Source organism: Hypomesus nipponensis, chromosome 26 (assembly GCF_054491055.1).
Source record: "Hypomesus nipponensis isolate SF chromosome 26, ASM5449105v1, whole genome shotgun sequence".
Taxonomy (NCBI): domain Eukaryota; kingdom Metazoa; phylum Chordata; class Actinopteri; order Osmeriformes; family Osmeridae; genus Hypomesus; species Hypomesus nipponensis.
Window position 1 is genome coordinate 11,172,722 of NC_140386.1, and position 17,482 is coordinate 11,190,203.

General features: G+C 50.6%; 1 protein-coding gene across 1 annotated transcript; it reads left to right on the plus strand.

The window, feature by feature from the left end:
• Window positions 1-216: 216 nt before the first annotated feature.
• Window positions 217-16,135, plus strand: ell (elongation factor RNA polymerase II). Its single transcript, XM_084692790.1, has 13 exons — window positions 217-684; window positions 8,751-8,792; window positions 9,181-9,302; window positions 9,510-9,673; window positions 9,758-9,932; window positions 10,116-10,197; window positions 10,284-10,408; window positions 11,623-11,713; window positions 12,012-12,558; window positions 12,721-12,787; window positions 13,369-13,540; window positions 13,754-13,798; window positions 13,879-16,135. Exons 1-13 carry the CDS (start codon window positions 550-552, stop codon window positions 13,993-13,995), a joined length of 1,884 nt encoding a protein of 627 aa, XP_084548916.1. The 5' UTR covers window positions 217-549; the 3' UTR covers window positions 13,996-16,135.
• Window positions 16,136-17,482: the final 1,347 nt, after the last annotated feature.

Genomic DNA, 17,482 nt, shown 5'->3' on the forward strand with positions numbered 1-17,482 from the left:
AGTAGGTAGCTGCCTCCACAGAAGGGTCTGTCTCGCTTGACTCACTGTTCCCACGTTCAAATTATTATTGAGTTGCATTCTCACTGCTAGTGTGAGGAGAGTCATTCTTTTTGTTGGTCAGTATTTCGTTTGCATCAACATGGACGTACAATTACATATTTACGTGTCCTTGTCTCATGTTATGAACTGGATATTCCCAATTAACTGCTTTATCGGACATTGACGTTTCGTTGACGTAATTGGATGACCTAATGTTTCCCTCACCCTACGCACGTCTCTGCTCTAGCTCTCCCTGGCTGACCTGCTGAGGAAGCCTCTCACTTCTATACCGATTCACATGCACTGACAAAGTATTTGTCGCTAATTGTGCGTTTACGTGAACAAGCGCGTATAGTTTTGACATACAAGCAACCTGTTTGTTACAAGTTTTAGTTTTTTGTTTTTTTTATCGTCGTGACCTCATCGCGTACTAATCGTCTGATGAATATTCATTGAAAGTTCTTCAGCTTTTACGACAGAGAGCGTGAGCGTGGTGGAAATCGTAGGAAGATGGCGGCGTTGAAGGAGGAGCAGAGCTACGGGCTGTCCTGTGGACGAGTGAGCAATGGCAGCAATGTATCCGTTTTTCACGTCAAACTCACTGACAGCGCCTTAAAAGCCTTTGAAGGTTATCAGAGCAGCAAGGTGAGTCCGATATTATGTTAAATATATATTTAGACCGCAGAATTGCAGTACCTTGGCAGCTGACAGCCTGTGCTAGCTAGGCTAAATTGCTAAGCTCGCTAGTTGGCCAACCATTTCAAGTGGGAGCCAAGCTAGCCGCTAAGCTAAGATAGCTAGGCAGTATAAGCTGCTATGCTGTCAACCAATACTGTATTGGCTCAGTGTACTAGCTAGCTAGCTTTGTGGAATGGATCAGGCTAACACTTGTGTTGAACAGTAAAAACAATTAAAAACTAGATTTTATTTTGTCACGAACAGTCTTTAATCACCGCCACGTGTTTCTGATCAATGAGAAGCATTCTGTGAATAACAGAGTTATCGTGGAGACCCTTATTACGACGTTAATTTGTAAACACAGAACGCTGCATGGAATGTTTTGGAAAAGCCATGCCAGTTTTAGAGCTAGCCAGGAAAGTTATATAGCAGGATTCTCTTGCCAGTTAGCTTTTTCTCGCATCGGGACTTAATAACAATCGTGTTTGTGACGGCTTTTGATTACAAGGGGTTGTAATACATCAGTGACGATACATAAATATGGTTCCCTGCTAACATTGATACTGTGTGTAATGAGGGACGAGAGTATTGTGGAAAAGAGACTCAGCCCATATAGCTAGCTAGCTAGTGTTAGTCATCGGGTGAGTTAAACCCCTACCCCCTCATATTGCTCGAGTCAAGAGCTAGCCAGTAAGCTAACAGTCCCATCCCTGGCCATGCAGTATTTGCCAGCATTAGTGAACCAACTATTTAGTTGATATGTTGCCCCGTCATTTTGTGGAAGTACAGTACTTTCAAATTGATTCGACGTTTTTTTTATTTTTTTTTATGCCTGCCTTCCCCCTCGTTAAAATGTAGGTAGCTGGACGTGCTAATAAACTTGGCTTGTAAGGTACTTTAACATCGGGTTCTGTTTGAGCTAGTTTAGCCGGTGGCCTTCTTATGTTACAGGTTCTATAAATATTTGACAGGGAAAGGCCTGGTCAGGAAAGCTAAACCATGTAGGTTCTCCAACAACCGACTCTGAGGAAGAGCCCAGCAATGGGGTGCTCATTTATGAAGCTAAAATGAACTTGCATCCTATATTTTTGTAAATAAGTTATGTAGCTTTTGAACCAGCCATAGCCGCTTGACAACTTGTTTCTCAATAGAATAAATAGCTCGTCTGTGTTCAGTATTGAAGCTGGCCTCTTAGGAGTTGTTCAACAGTACTCATCTTTATCCGGAGAGGTATGAACTTGTTTTGTGGTCTAGGGGAACTAAACTAAGATGGTGTATTGGAGAAAATATTCAGTTGGTCGGACTGAAAAGTGTAATTCCTGATTGTTGGTTTAGAAGATGGTCCTCAGATATGGATGGTCGTGTGCCTGTTTCAGGACAGGTGGACTCGTAGCAGTTGAGGGTTGTATTCTATCAGTGCAGTGGAAGAATGCAGCACTAATAGCTGCGTTCCACTTCATGCAGCAGCCGGCTGCAGCCGTCTGACTTAAAGCTGAAAATGCCGGAACGCCGGCCCTGCATGAAGTCGAACGCACCGAATGATTGAAATCACATGGATCTATATCCGAACAAATGCTTCTGTGCTTTTGGGGTCATCTGATAACCAGCCAATGGTGTTGAGCGAAGCATGAAGGGGTGCTGTGGTACAGCTGTGGTGATTGGACAACAGGAGGTTGTGCTGAGGCAGGGTGTGATTGGCTGGGATCTGAGGGGATGCCCAGTGTTGCCTCAGTCTCTTACTGAGTGCTTTAACACGGTCCTTTACCCAGGGAGGGGGATTTGAACCTGCAACCTCTTGATCTGCACCCACACTCACCCTTAGATGCTTCACACTTCAAGCAAATGCACATGTTGGTTTCTTCTTTATCTGTGGGTTGTAGGCCCCAGTCTGAGCCTGGTGGAAGTACATGCAGGCCCCCTGTTGGTGAGGTGCTCTCCTGCTCGCTTTCACTTTACAGGCTTGTCTTTTGTCTTCTTTCTCTTAGCCAGCTATCATTTTAGCTAACCATCCGTAGCTCGCTAGCAATCTGTAGGTAAATATCTGTGGGTCGTTAGCCAGCCACCTCATCCTGTCTCCTGTGGTCTTGGAGAACAAGGTCTTAGTCACTGCTTGGGCGAGCAGACTGAAGGAGGGGGAAGGAGTCAGCCAGCGGCAGCACTGGTCCCACGCTGACCTTTGGTGCTGTGCTGCTAGCTGAAGCTGATGAGGGTCAAAGGTCAATCCTCCATCGTTAAGGGGCGTCGTCTCCGGGCACAGCAGACTCAAACAAGACCAGCTCCTGGAAGTGAAACAAGACACCACAAATAAGCAGTGGGGATTATAGCTGACAATCACTGCCTTGTGCCTGGGGTTGTGATATCTTGGCCCAGTAAAGACAAACTGTGTCAGGAGCTATTTCCCAAGGTCTCCCTGGCTCTCCGGCTCTCTCTGGATGTTTTTACCGGCTGGTCGGCTTATTAGCTGTCTGATGTTCTTCTCTGAGCATTAGTACTCTGACAGCTCTGGCTGTCTGCTTCTGGCTCACTGGCTGTCTGCTTCTGGCTCACTGGCTGTCTGCTTCTGGCTGCCTGCTTCTGGCTGCCTGCTTTTGGCTCACTGGCTGCTTGCTTCTGGCTTACTGGCTGCCTGCTTCTGGCTGCCTGCTTTTGGCTCACTGGCTGCCTGCTTCTGGCTGCCTGCTTCTGGCTCACTGGCTGCTTCTGGCTCACTGGCTGCTTGCTTCTGGTTGCCTGTTTACAGTAACTATTTGCAACCCCATTATCTGCTCCATCAACACAGTACAAAAAACTTTTGTTATGAAATGTGTTTTGACTAATACCCCCGTTTAAGGGTTTACAAATGATCCCCAGCCATGCGTAATACCGTCTCACAGCAGAAGGATGTTAACTCAGAACTGGGACATGACCAATAACTTGTGGACAATTCCAGATTTTGTGTTCAGTTTTACCGTCAGTCGTCCGTTTTTAGCTGTCCCCGTCGCTTGCTCACATCCTGTTAAGAGCTGCATTATTAATCCTGGTTCTGGGGGCTAGAGGAGTTAAGGAGCCGCCTGACGGAGGGACGGAGGGAAGGAGCACTGGCCTGTTTTTACATCTGAATGGAAGGTCGTGGTGAACCAGAGGGTTGTTTGTCTGGAGCCTGGGCTGTCTGGCAAGGAGGGAGAAAGGTAGGGGTATAGGGAAGAGGCTGGAAGGCATGGGCAGGTGGAGGGGAAGGGGAGGTAAGGGTAGAAAGACATTGATTTTGAATAATAATACACAATGCAAATATAACTGCACTAGTATGAAGATCGAGCGGCGATAATCACCTGTCCTTCTGTAGGTAGGGACAGATATCACCCAGATATCCCTGTCCTTCTGTAGGTAGGGACAGATATCACCCATGCACCTGTCCATCTGTAGGTAGGGACAGATGCTCAGTGTGCCTGTCCATCTGTAGGTAGGGACAGATGCTCAGTGTGCCTGTCCATCTGTAGGTAGGGACAGATGCTCAGTGTGCCTGTCCATCTGTAGGTAGGGACAGATGCTCAGTGTGCCTGTCCATCTGTAGGTAGGGACAGATGCTCAGTGTGCCTGTCCATCTGTAGGTAGGGACAGATGCTCAGTGTGCCTGTCCATCTGTAGGTAGGGACAGATGCTCAGTGTGCCTGTCCATCTGTAGGTAGGGACAGGTGCTCAGTGTGCCTGTGTCTCCCTGCTCCTGTGGACAGCACAGGTAGGAAACACACCTGAGTGCCAATGGACAGAGATTCCAGACATTGAGATGATGATATTATGACCTTAAACTGGGCAGCAAGTATGATGTCACCAGCTGTTCTTCACTGGAGCTTGAATCAAGTACTTTTGTGATCTGGCACATGGGGTGGGTCTCGGAGTGTATCCTCAATCGATCAATAAACCACAATTAAACACAACTTTTGTTGACCAATGTGCTATACAGAGTGCTAAATAGGACTACAACATGATAACAGACACAGACAAACAGAATAACCGCATCAACATTCATTTTTATAAGACAAATCAAATAAAAAGGTCTTTAACTTCACTTAAAAAATGGACAAGGAAGGTGCTGTTCTAATTTCCAGAGCAAGATTATTCCAAAGTCTTGGAGCAGCAATAGAGAATGCTCTATCTCCTCTAGGACGGAGCTGACCCATTTATTGATTTAAAAACTAAAAGCAAGATTTTAAATTTAATTCTGAGACAGACAGACAGACACAGATTCTTGTTTTCAGGGAAATCTGTCTGTTCTTCCCCCAATTCTGTTTTATTGACATTCAAATTATTTGGTGGAATCCGTTACACAGGTACTGCAAACAGGACTGTTTTTACAAACCATGACTCTCCTTATGAAACACTTTTAGCAACACGCAGTTTCAGGTTCTCACTAGCAGCTGCTTTCAGCTCTGTGCGTTTCTGGCCCGTTATTCTGTGGTCAGTTTCCAGCGCCAAGACCAGGCAGGAGAGGAGGAATTTGTCAGTGCTGCCAAAGGAAATCTCACCAGAAGTTGCTAGTGGCTCTTTGAAATGTCTGGGAGCTGATGTTATGCTAGTTAGCTTAGCACAAGCTAGCTCAGCACAAGCTTAGCTAGCGTAACACCTCTCAGGCCCTACAGGGACACTGTGGGACACAGGCAGGGTTTGATTGGTCGTCGGGAGAGTCGGTTGATTTCCCAAACGGCTGAGCCGGTCTGCGTTTCAAAGTCCCAGTCCAGACCTGGACACACAAATGAGGTGTGTTGGTTGGACAGCCAGACAGCCGGGGCTAAACAGCCAGACAGCCGGGGCTAAACAGCCAGACAGCCGGGGCTAAACAGCCAGACAGCCGGGGCTAAACAGCCAGACAGCCGGGGCTAAACAGCCAAACAGCCGGGGCTAAACAGCCAAACAGCCGGGGCTAAACAGCCAGACAGCCGGGGCTAAACAGCCAGACAGCCCCTGGTTGGACAGCCATGCAGCCGGGGCTAAACAGCCATACAGCCGGGGCTAAACAGCCATACAGCCGGGGCTAAACAGCCATACAGCCGGGGCTAAACAGCCATACAGCCGGGGCTAAACAGCCATACAGCCGGGGCTAAACAGCCATGCAGCCGGGGCTAAACAGCCATACAGCCGGGGCTAAACAGCCAGACAGCCGGGGCTAAACAGCCAAACAGCCGGGGCTAAACAGCCAGACAGCCGGGGCTAAACAGCCAGACAGCCCCTGGTTGGACAGCCATGCAGCCGGGGCTAAACAGCCATACAGCCGGGGCTAAACAGCCATACAGCCGGGGCTAAACAGCCATACAGCCGGGGCTAAACAGCCATGCAGCCGGGGCTAAACAGCCATACAGCCGGGGCTAAACAGCCATACAGCCCCTGGTTGGACAGCCCCTGGTTGGACAGCCAATCCCTGGTTGGTGCCATGGTTATTTAAGGAATGCTGACTCGCCAGTTTGGACAGGCTGAGAGTTACTCCAGAAGCACCAGGGAGTCAGTCCAGCTGGCTGACTGCTTAATCATGGTAGGCTGTTTAATGCTGGCTGTTTAACCCTGCCTAAAGGTAGACAGACAAGCAGGCAGGCAGACACACGGGCATGGAAGAAGCTGATGTCTTTGAAAGAGGTCTGCTTCCTGCTTCCTGCTGGGTGAGATGCCTCCAGGGTCAGGAGAGGCATCCTAACCAGAGCCATATAAAAAGAGAGTTGCGACACTTCCATAGACTCCCATTGTTATGGAAGAATGCGTAAGTAAAACGTGTCACATGTGATCCATAGTTCCAAAAGTTTTTTGTTTAGTTGAGCGCAAAGTGGAGGTAGAGGAAAGACCATCCGAGAGCCGTTGAGTAACGTTGTTTTGAAACACATGGCGGAGGCAGAGAAATCAGTATGACCCAAGTCATCCAAGGTGTGGGAGCATTTCACACTAAATACATCGAAAAAGTGTGTTAATTGACCGAGGTGAAGTTATTTTCATATTCGACATTCGTCTCACATTCGGAAGACGCTACTTTGCAGCTTCACGTTAGGGACCGGGTGAAAACTACCCATACTATTTTGTAAAATTTAGACTTTTCTAATATTTTTATGAATATAAAACCTCAGACAGACACCAGAGTATCTTAACAATGTCTGGTATACTTCCACAGCGTTTACTTTTTCAATTAAGTTTCAAATAAAATGATAGAAAATCACTCATCTTTGAAAATAGCTGAATCCTCGCAAATCAAAAAAAAATAATCTCAAAATTATGTAAAAAAATCGTACATACTTCCACAACCTTTTAATTTTCAAAAGTGTTAAAAAAAACTCGAATAAATAGCTCATCTCTGAAAATGGCCTTAAATCCACGCTAATAATAGTAACTTTCAAAATTGTGTGCATGTTAGTGCAAAACATCTTCAGAAAGTGCAAATTTATTGTGCAGTCAGTTCCGTTTTTGAATAAAGGTTTGGAAGTTAATGCTTTTTTTTTTTTTTTTGATTTTTGAAGATAGCCAGAATCTCGGATTTCTTTAACCAATCCTGTTTCATTCGTCATTCGCCTGAGAAAGCACATTTACATTTAGTCATTTCGCAGACGCTCTTATCCAGAGCGACTTACAGAAAGTACAGGTGTAGCCGGTGTGTGGTGAAACTCACTCCTCAAGTATGTAACAGGCCACCCGCGTCAGTGAATTGCTAGCTTTTCGTTAGCGTAGTTGGTAGTGGTGGCGCTTGAGAAGTCAGAGGTGGTGAGTTCGACTCCCGGTGGGAGCGGACAGTGGCCTGTATACCTCTGACGGAACGTGCAATACCACGTCTGTTACACAGGGACACGCCGTGTACGCGCCCAGAGGACTCTAAACAGCCAGAGGACTTTCTAAACGCCCAGGGGAACAGCGCTAGGATGCAGTCTGGCTCGTTGTACAACTGGGTCTTAGTTGGATCATACCACCCCTTCTGTAGGGGATGGGAACAGCAGACGATTCTACGGATGGTGGCTGAGGTGTGCTGGTATCATGCAAGGCCTTCTATTGGTGTTTGGCTGGGTTAGGCTAGGTCTTCTATTGGTGTGTGGTTGGGTCTTCTATTGGTGTGTAGCTAGTCTAGGATAGGTCTTCTCAGGTCTACGTCTCTTGGTGAGGCTAGGAGGGTGAAGTTGGTGTTCCCTGCTGTTGTGGAAACCTTATAGCCGTGATCAGATTCACCTGTGCTATCTAGCAAGCAGCTGGGGCATGTCTGTCTGTCCCCTTCCCTCTCTCTGTCTCAGACCCCCCCCCCCCCCCCCTCTAGGGTTAAGGTTAGCTCCGTAGAACGTTCTGGACTCAGAGAATAGTGACAAGTCAGCAGCAGCCCGTTGTGAGGTACACACATGTACACTCTCTCAGCGGTTGGGCTTGCCTCCAGGCCTTGCTGCAGGAATGCTGCTGTATTGATTATAGCCTAGCTGTGAAGCCGCACCACCCAGCGATGGAAACATCCCAAAAATGTAAGCTTCATAAGCCTCCTCCTGGTTGGCTGGCCCTACACCAATGGCTGGCTGTATCACAGGCTAGTGACTGTGTTGGAAAACCAATCAAAACAACAGATGGTAGAATTGCTGATCTGTAGGAAGAATGGCTCAGATTCATTCAGATTTCATGTTGAAAACTTCTTTCTTGGGTTGGTCTCCTGTGTATCCACTTCCTCCCTGTGTGTGTGTGTGTGTGTGTGTGTGTGCGTGGGGATTTGAACCTGCTACTTCTTGATTAGAAGTAGTCCACCACTGTGCATCCCCACCCCCTGTGATATGATGTTATTGTTGTTATAACTCTGGGTGGAGGAGGATGGAGACCCAGGGTTGTGGGTGGAGGAGGATGGAGACCCAGGGTTGTCTGGGTGGAGGAGGATGGAGACCCAGGGCTAGTGGGTGGAGGAGGATGGAGACCCAGGGTTGTCTGGGTGGAGGAGGATGGAGACCCAGGGCTGTCTGGGTGGAGGAGGATGGAGACCCAGGGCTAGTGGGTGGAGGAGGATGGAGACCCAGGGCTAGTGGGCGGAGCTGTTTTCTGACTGGTTTCTCCTGTCTCCTCAGGGCCTGACCTCACCACTCATCCGCTTCACTGGAAACCAAGGAGTGAGTACCTTTCAGTCTTTTCATACATCTCGCTCTCTCTCGCTTTCTCTTGCTCTCTTGCTTTTTCTGACTTTCATCTTTTAATTCCCATCTCTCTTCTCTTGCCATTTCCTGCTCTCTCCCTCCTCTCCTCTTCTGGTAAAGCAGAGCAGTCATGCAGGTGGACAGTGTTTACTCTCTTATCACTGCTGCTGCATAATCATTAACTGGACGTGTGCCTGGTGTAAGTGCGTGTGTGTTGGTCTTATCAACTGGATAAAGGAGGTTGTGGTAAACTTTATGGTGTGACCCTCCCTCTCTGCAGTGTGTCATGAGGAACTTTGTGTCCTGGGTAGTGATATTGACTCCAGGAAAACCTTGATTTGAATGTATTTTCTTTGTATTCCAGAAAATTGTAATCCCTCGATCGGAGAACCCTAGTGAGCTGCAGACCTTCACGTTCTACCTGTCCAACGTGGGCCGGGACAACCCCCAGGGCAGCTTCGACTGCATCCAGCAGTACATCACCAGGCAGGGACACACACACACACACACTCTCCCCCCTCTCCCCCTGCTCCCTCTCTCCCTGCTCACTCTCTCCCTGCTCACTCTCTCCCTGCTCACTCTCTCCCTGCTCACTCTCTCCCTGCTCACTCTCTCCCTGCTCACTCTCTCCCTGCTCACTCTCTCCCTGCTCACTCTCTCCCTCTCTCCCTGCCCCCCCCCCCCCCTCCCCAGTGAGGGCGGTGTGCAGCTGGACTGTGTGGGGGGCATCCAGGACAAGCTGACTGTGTGCGCTACGGACGACTCGTATCAGAAGGCCCGTCAGAGCATGGCCCAGGCCGAAGAGGAGACACGCAGCCGGGGGGCCATCGTCATCAAGCCTGGGGGCCGCTACCTGGGTACCACACACACCACACACACACCATCTTCATCAAGCCTGGGTACCGCTGGGCTGACACCTGCCTCTAACCGCCCTTCCCCAGGTAAGAAGGTTCAAATCCGCAAGCCGGCCCCGGGGCTGTCGGACGTGGCCCCCTCCAGACGGACCTCTCGGCCTGTCATCATCTCCAGCAGCACCGGCAAGAAGGTTGCCACGACGACGCAGCCCCGCCCACTGAGGGAGCGTCTGACTCACCTGCTGGCTCTGAAGCCGTACAGGTACGGTAGCAAGCTAACAAGCTAACAGTCTTACAGGTACGGTAGCAAGCTAACAAGCTAACAGTCTTACAGGTACGGTAGCAAGCTAACAAGCTAACAGTCTTACAGGTACGGTAGCAAGCTAACAAGCTAACAGTCTTACAGGTACGGTAGCAAGCTAAGACAATACTGTTGTTGTTCCAGGAAGCCAGAACTGGTGCTGAGGCTGCAGAAGGACGGCCTCTCTCCTCTGGACAAGGATGCTCTGGACGGGCTGCTGCAGCAGGTACGCACACACACACGTATACACCTACGCACACACATCCACACAACATGCTCTATGTTTAATAATGTGTGTGTGTGTGCGTGCAGGTGGCTAACTTGAGTGGGAGAGACAACACGTTCACCTTGAAGGAGCCTCTGTTCAGGGAGGTGCAGAGAGACTGGGCCGGCTACTCTGAGGGGGATCAGCAGCTGCTCCGACGCATCCTGGTCCGGTACGACCACCCTCATCTGTGTGTGTGTGTGTGTGTGTGTGTGTTACATTTTATGAATGTAGCAAACCCTTTCCTCCAAAACCTGCTCTCTGTTGTTCTACACAGTACGCGTGGTGTTACATAGGACTTCAGGTATTATTGGAGTTAGCAGACTGGGTTGGAGTGTTTCTGGTAGATGGACTGACAGGCTCATGCTCAGCTGGGACAGCCAGCGGCACGTGTTGCCGGGCAGAACAGAGGTTCTGATGAGGGAGAATGGTGTAGGACGTCCCTACTCTCAACATCTTCTGCTCTCTCTGTCTCTCCCTCTCTGCTGAATGTTCCCAGTGTGTAGAGCACAGCAGTAACGTTTTCCAGCTATATTTAGCTTCTCTTAGTTTGGCTCCAGAGCAGCCTGAGCCCCCTGCCAGCTCCCAGACAGGAATGCTTCACATTCTCCCCTCCAGGGGGAGCTGTAGCCTGGCCCAGCTCTGCAGGCCTGCTTCTCTCCCCCCCCTCTGCTGCTGCACTTTGAGTTATGTGGCAAATCAGCTGGCCCCCGCCTCAGACACAGTGTCAACACAGAATCGTAGACCTGGGATGCAAACACACACACACACACTACACAGGCAGACCCCCCTCCTCCAGCAGAATGTTGGGAGGCTTGTGATGCAACAGAGTTCCAGCACATGCTGATCCATGTGTAAGACAGTCAAGTCCAGGGTCCTGCCTGCTTGTCTCACTGCCCTGCCTGCCTGTCACACTGCCCTGCCTGTCTGTCACACTGCCCTGCCTGTCTGTCACACTGTCCTGTCTGTCTGTCTGTCACACTGCCCTGCCTGTCTGTCTTATTATCCTGTCTGTCTCACTGTTTACCTCTAGCCTGGCTGTCTGTCGTGGTGGGGTCTAGACTGACTGCTAACTGCCCCTCACTGCCCCCTGCTGGCAGCTCTCTCCTCCAGCCCCTCACTGCCCCCTGCTGGCAGCTCTCTCCTCCAGCCCCTCACTGCCCCCTGCTGGCAGCTCTCTCCTCCAGCCCCTCACTGCCCCCTGCTGGCAGCTCTCTCCTCCAGCCCCTCACTGCCCCCTGCTGGCAGCTCTCTCCTCCAGCCCCTCACTGCCCCCTGCTGGCAGCTCTCTTTACTCCAGATGACATAATACTCCTGGATCTGTTATTGTCAGAGGTAACCCTTCTTGGTGACTTCTTTTATCTTTTCTTCTGTGGTTTCTGACAGGAAACTGTGCCAGGCCCAGAGCAGTACAGTCCCTCCCCCAGAGCCCCCCCCCAGCCCCCCCAAGGAGCCCCCCAACAGCTCCCCCTCGCAGGTCAGTCTCTCTCTCTCTGTCTGTCTCTCTCTCTGTGTGTGTCTGTCTGTGTCTGTCTCTTTCTCTGTCTGTCTCTCTCTCTCTTTGTCTGTCTGTCTCTCTGTCTCTCTCTTTCTCTCTGTCTGTCTGTCTCTCTCTCTGTCTGTCTCTCTCTCTCTTTGTCTGTCTGTCTCTCTGTCTCTCTCTTTCTCTCTGTCTGTCTGTCTCTCTCTCTGTCTGTCTGTCTCTCTCTCTCTCTCTCTCCCCTCTGTAGGTGTTTACTGATTGTGTTAACAAACATCCTTCTGTGTTGCTATAGAAACGCCCTGCGTCTGAGTTCATAGATCCCCTGGCAAATAAGAAGCCCAGGATATCTCACCTGGCCAGCAAGGCCACGGCCGGGACGATCAACGGCAAGCTGAACGGGAAGGAGGCAGGTGGCGCTGAGGGCGTGACATCATCATCGTGCGCCCCGGGCCCCCTGCTTGAGCTGACGCGCCCCTTTGAGCCTCTCTCTGACGTCAGCAACGACTCCAGCCACAACGGCCGAGACCCCGACCCCCTGGAGGCTGCCGTGGCTGAGAGGCTGAGCCAGCCTCCAGGCCCCCCAGGCCTCCCCGCCCCCCCTGGCCTGGCCTCCTCCTCCCCGGGACACCCCGCCCCCGAGCCCCCCCGCACCAGCACCCCCCCCCTCCACGGCAAGTCCAAGAAGAAGTCCAAGAAACACAAAGACAAAGACAAGAAGGAGAGAGAGAGGGAGAGAGAGAAGGAGAGGGAGTGTGTATCAGACCCTAAGAGGCCTTGTGATGTCATTTCCTCCAGCCCTGAGAATCTCAAGAGCACCAGTATTCCACACAGGCGCACAGGTGAGACCACACACGACACACACACCACACACACTCTTCTCATAAATAGAGTCCTGCTGCTAAGTGTTGATGTGCTACTGACGGTGTCTGCCATCTCTGTGGTAACCGTGTCATCTTGACGGTCTCCATGCTAACCCTGGGATGATGCGTTTCCTGTCCCAGATGTGAACGGCGTGTGTGACAGTGCCAGTGTGCCCTCGTCATCCTCCTACACGGCTGATTACCTAACGTAAGGAACTTCCTGCTCTGTCACATGACATGAGGACAGTAGGACATTCTGGTGACACGATAGAGCTGCTGGTCTGATATAGAGCCCGACCGATAAAATAATTAAGACCGATACACATATTTGGTGATTAAAAAATCCGATATTCCGATTTATCTGCCAAAGTATATAAAAAATAAAAAAACTCCAGGAACGTGTAACAAAACAAACAGATTTCTCCACCAGTCTTCTCGACTCTGGCTGGATCAGCTGTTTGTAGGGTTCTTGACTTTCTAAACACAAGTGTTGCCAACAGGGAAGTCGTAGAGTGCCCCCTGGTGACACTCATACCCTCTGGTGACACTCATACCCTCTGGTGACACTCATACCCTCTGGTGACACTCATACCCTCTGGTGACACTCATACCCTCTGGTGACACTCATACCCTCTGGTGACACTCATAACATGTTTAAAGGGTCTTTCGTCTGTTTAAAAAAAGATTTTGGGAAAATGCCTAATATCGGTCAATAATATTAGCCCGCCGATATATCGGTTGGGCTCTAGTCTGATGTTTGTGTGTTGTCTCCTTCCTGTATGTGAACAGGAAGTACAGAGTGGTAGTATCTCCAGAGCAGCGGCAGCTCTATAAGAATGACTTCAACAGTGAGTACTCTGAGTACAGAGGCCTGCACGCCCGCATCGAGGGCATCACACGGCAGTTCAGCCTGCTGGACACCCAGCTCAAACAGCTGCCCCAGGGAACCGAAAAGTACAAGGTACACACACTCACACCCAGTGTTGTGCACCAGCCAGGTTGCTTTCCTGCCTCCCACCTCTCATCTCCTCTCTCTCTCTCTCTCTCTCTCTCTCGCTCTCTCGCTCTCTCGCTCTCTCGCTCTCTCGCTCTCTCGCTCTCTCGCTCTCTCGCTCTCTCGCTCTCTCGCTCTCTCGCTCTCTCGCTCTCTCGCTCTCTCTCTCTCTCTCCCCAGACAATCCACAATCAGATCCTGCAGGAGTATCGCAAAATTAAAAAGGTAAGCTGCTGTTTCTATTTGCTGTTACCAGCCCCTGGAAAATACTCCTTGAATAATGACTGTTCTCTCTCTCTCCCCAGACAAACCCAAACTATATCCAAGAGAAGAATCGCTGTGAATATCTACACAACAAACTGGCACATATAAAGAGACTGATAGCAGAATATGACCATCAGCAGCTTCAGGACTGGCACTAGACTCCTCCCTCCTCCTGCTCCATCCTCCTGCTCTTCCTGCAGGTGTGGTAGGAGGAGGTGTGGTAGGAGGTGTGGAGGCCGTATTGCTCTGGTGGAGTCATGGCCCTCGAGCTCCAGACTTTATCTCCTTTCATCCCCTCCTTACACTCGTTTGGAAGACTGGCGTGTTCAACTTGACACACACACTCACACACACACACACTCTTACAGTGTTGGACTGGAACAGGATGTAAAGGCCGTCTGCTACGATGTGTCACGTACTGACATGGAGAGTTCACAAGCTGAACTCAGTTTCACCATGTTCATGTTTCTCTGGCTTTTTATTTATTATCTTATTTTTTGTGGCTAAAGAAGGAGCTACCTCCATGGTGACAGGGGGCTACCTCCATGGTGACAGGGGGCTACCTCCATGGTGACAGGGGGCTACCTCCATGGTGACAGGGGCTACCTCCATGGTGACAGGGGGCTACCTCCATGGTGACAGGGGGCTACCTCCATGGTGACAGGGGGCTACCTCCATGGTGACAGGGGGCTACCTCCATGGTGACAGGGGGCTACCTCCATGGTGACAGGGGCTACCTCCATGGTGACAGGGGGCTACCTCCATGGTGACAGGGGGCTACCTCCATGGTGTGAGAAGGACCTTGATAACCCCCCCCCCCCCCCCCCCCCCGTCTGTGGGTGTCTGGGCCCTCTGGTGCAGGTCATCACTGTAATGATCAATTGCTTTTCCTGTCTGAGAGATGGAGCTGCTCTCTGATGCAGAGAACACTTCCAGATCCACTCCTCAAGCGTCCTCTACTAATGTCTTAACGTGGGAGGGGGTATAGCCTTGGATGGATTAACCTCCCTCTCTATCCTGCCTCCCTTTCTCTCTCTAACCGCCTCTCTCTCTCTAACCGCCTCTCTCTCTCTCTCCTGCCTCTCTCTCACCTGCCTCTCTCACCTGCCTCTCTCTCTCACCTGCCTCTCTCTAACCTGCCTCCCCCTCTCTCTCTCTCTCTGTAGAATTCATGCTGTGTGGATGAGATGTTCTAACCCTCAGTGTGTTTTGTTATGGGTGTTATGATGATGACTGTTAACCAGAGACCAGCCTGGATCATCTCCCTGACTTCCACCTGATGTCCCTTCCCCCCCCCAAAAAAACTATTTGGGCTGGACAGAAAATGCATTTCTTACAAAAACACTTTTCTATGTGAGATGAAAACCAACCTGCACTTTTTACCTGCCTTTTACTGTACATACTGTACCGTCAGATCCAGTCCAGACTTAACATGCTCCTTATCCCAGCCGGCCTGCATGGTCAGAGACAGTATTATAGACCTCACAGCCCAGCGTTCTGTGACCTCACAGCCCAGCGTTCTGTGACCTCACAGCCCAGCGTTCTGTGACCTCACAGCCCAGCGTTCTGTGACCTCACAGCCCAGCGTTCTGTGACCTCACAGCCCAGCGTTCTGTGACCTCACAGCCCAGCGTTCTGTGACCTCACAGCCCAGCGTTCTGTGACCTCACAGCCCAGCGTTCTGTGACCTCACAGCCCAGCGTTCTGTGACCTCACAGCCCAGCATTCTGTGACCTTGCAGCCCAGCGTTCTGTGACCTCGCAGCCCAGCGTTCTGTGTTGAGAATACTCAGACTACTGAGTATTCTGAGTAGTGGGGGGGAGGGGCTGGGTGCTGTCCCAAGAGGAGGGGAGATCCCTGGACCTGGTCCACACACACTATTACTGTCATCCTAATCATCATGACTGCTGGGGAGCCTGACTGGGGGGGGGGGGGGCAAATCTGTGGAATGTGCAACCAGACCAGATCTCCCAGTATGTCCCAGTGCTGGAAACCCTTTAAGCCAGCTTGTCCTGTGGGAACTTTGTTTTCTAATAGAGACGTTTTCTGAGCTGATTCTGAACTTCCTGTTGTCTCCTCTGTGCGCAGGAAGTCTGAGTTTAAACGTGCCAAATGAGCTGTTTAGGTTCTCTTTCTCTGATACTAAATGCTGCTGTAGTCATGAAGAGGGCTGTGGAGAAGATGTCACCTGGGATATGCGTGCTGCGGACCCACAGCTTCTGAAGCCAGAAGGGATTTGAGGGGACTTAAAACAAATTTAAATGGATCTTTATTTCAATAAACTTCTTTCAAATCCTCCTCCTTGTGAAATTCTCAACTGGCTGTCATGTTTTTGTTGCAGGAAATTGTTTGTGTGTACAGAGGCAAGTTCTGTTGCAAATATAATCCACCACATTCAAAATAATCTCAACCACAACAGGGGTTGAGAGAAGCTTCTAAGCTTGCTTATCTAGCTAGCTATAACTCTAACTCAAGGTTAGAGTTTGGACCCACACTGCTGGCCTGCTTAAAGGTGTCCCATGTTGGGCCCTGTAGATGCAGTGCTGCAGTTCATCTGAGTGACCGGCAGAGGGCAGCAGAGGCGACTCCACCACTCAGGTCTCATTCTCAGATTAGGCTAGGTTAGGGCTGGATCTGAACTAGCCCACTCCTGGCCTGGATCCATCCTGGGAGCTGAAAGAGAGGCAGCAAGTTCACCCTGGCTGCCTGCCAGCTCCTCCCTCTGTTTCTGTCTCTCCCTCCCTGTCCCTCGCTCCCTCCCTGTCTCTCTTTCTCTGCCTCTCTTTCTCTCTCCCTGGCTCCCCCTCCCTGTCTCTCTTTCTTTCTCTGCCTCCCTTTCTCTCTCCCTGTCTCTCTTTCTCTCCCTCCCTTTCTCTCTCCCTGTCTCTCTTTCTCTCCCTCCCTTTCTCTCTCCCTGGCTCTCCTTCCCTCCCTAAATACATACAAAACCACAACACCCCCTCATCACTGTCTCTCTACCAGTTACTAGCTGATCTGTGTTCAGCTGACTTCACCCCAGCAGACCTGCTCCACTTCTTTACAGGCTGGACAAGGAGACAGTCCTGGTCTGGATGTAGGTCAGTCCAGGTTAGATATAACCAGGTGATTACCAGGTGTATGGCGCTGCCTGTATGAAGTACATGGGATGGGTGTAGCTCAGTGGTTAGAGCAGTTCACTGCAGATCAACAGGTTGCAGGTTCAGACTCCCCTGTAGGTCTGATGAGAGCATGTTGTGACATAGCTTCACTCCCTCGAGGTCGGAGGGTGTTGACTGCTGCTCTACAGACACAACGAGAGGTGGGGCTAGAATCTCTTTCTCCACACCCCTCTCTCTCTTCAACTCCCCTCCACCCCCACCCCACCTCTCTCTCACTGCTGGCCCCCTGAGGCAAGGGCTAGGAGGGGGTGTCTGGCTCTCCCTGGCAACCGCCTCCATGGTATCCTAGCAACCACACAGATGCACACTGACAGGAGGCCTATGCAGGGATGCTGAACTGGTGCGCCGATCAGCATCAATCATCTGCTATTAACCAGCTGTCTGCCTGAGGTCTGCTGAGTCTCCGAGGCCTGAAGTGAACTTAGTCACGAGTCCAGGGGATTTTCGACACGTGTCGTGTAATGAGCTGGTCTGTCTCCTGCCGATG

Excerpts from the sequence above, each read along its gene's own strand:
- ell (XM_084692790.1), top strand. The coding sequence starts at position 550 with ATGGCGGCGTTGAAGGAGGAGCAGAGCTACGGGCTGTCCTGTGGACGA. Across the intron at positions 10,198-10,283 it reads TGGACGGGCTGCTGCAGCAG|GTGGCTAACTTGAGTGGGAG; the intron begins GTACGCACACAC and ends GTGTGCGTGCAG. Across the intron at positions 13,541-13,753 it reads AGGGAACCGAAAAGTACAAG|ACAATCCACAATCAGATCCT; the intron begins GTACACACACTC and ends CTCTCTCCCCAG.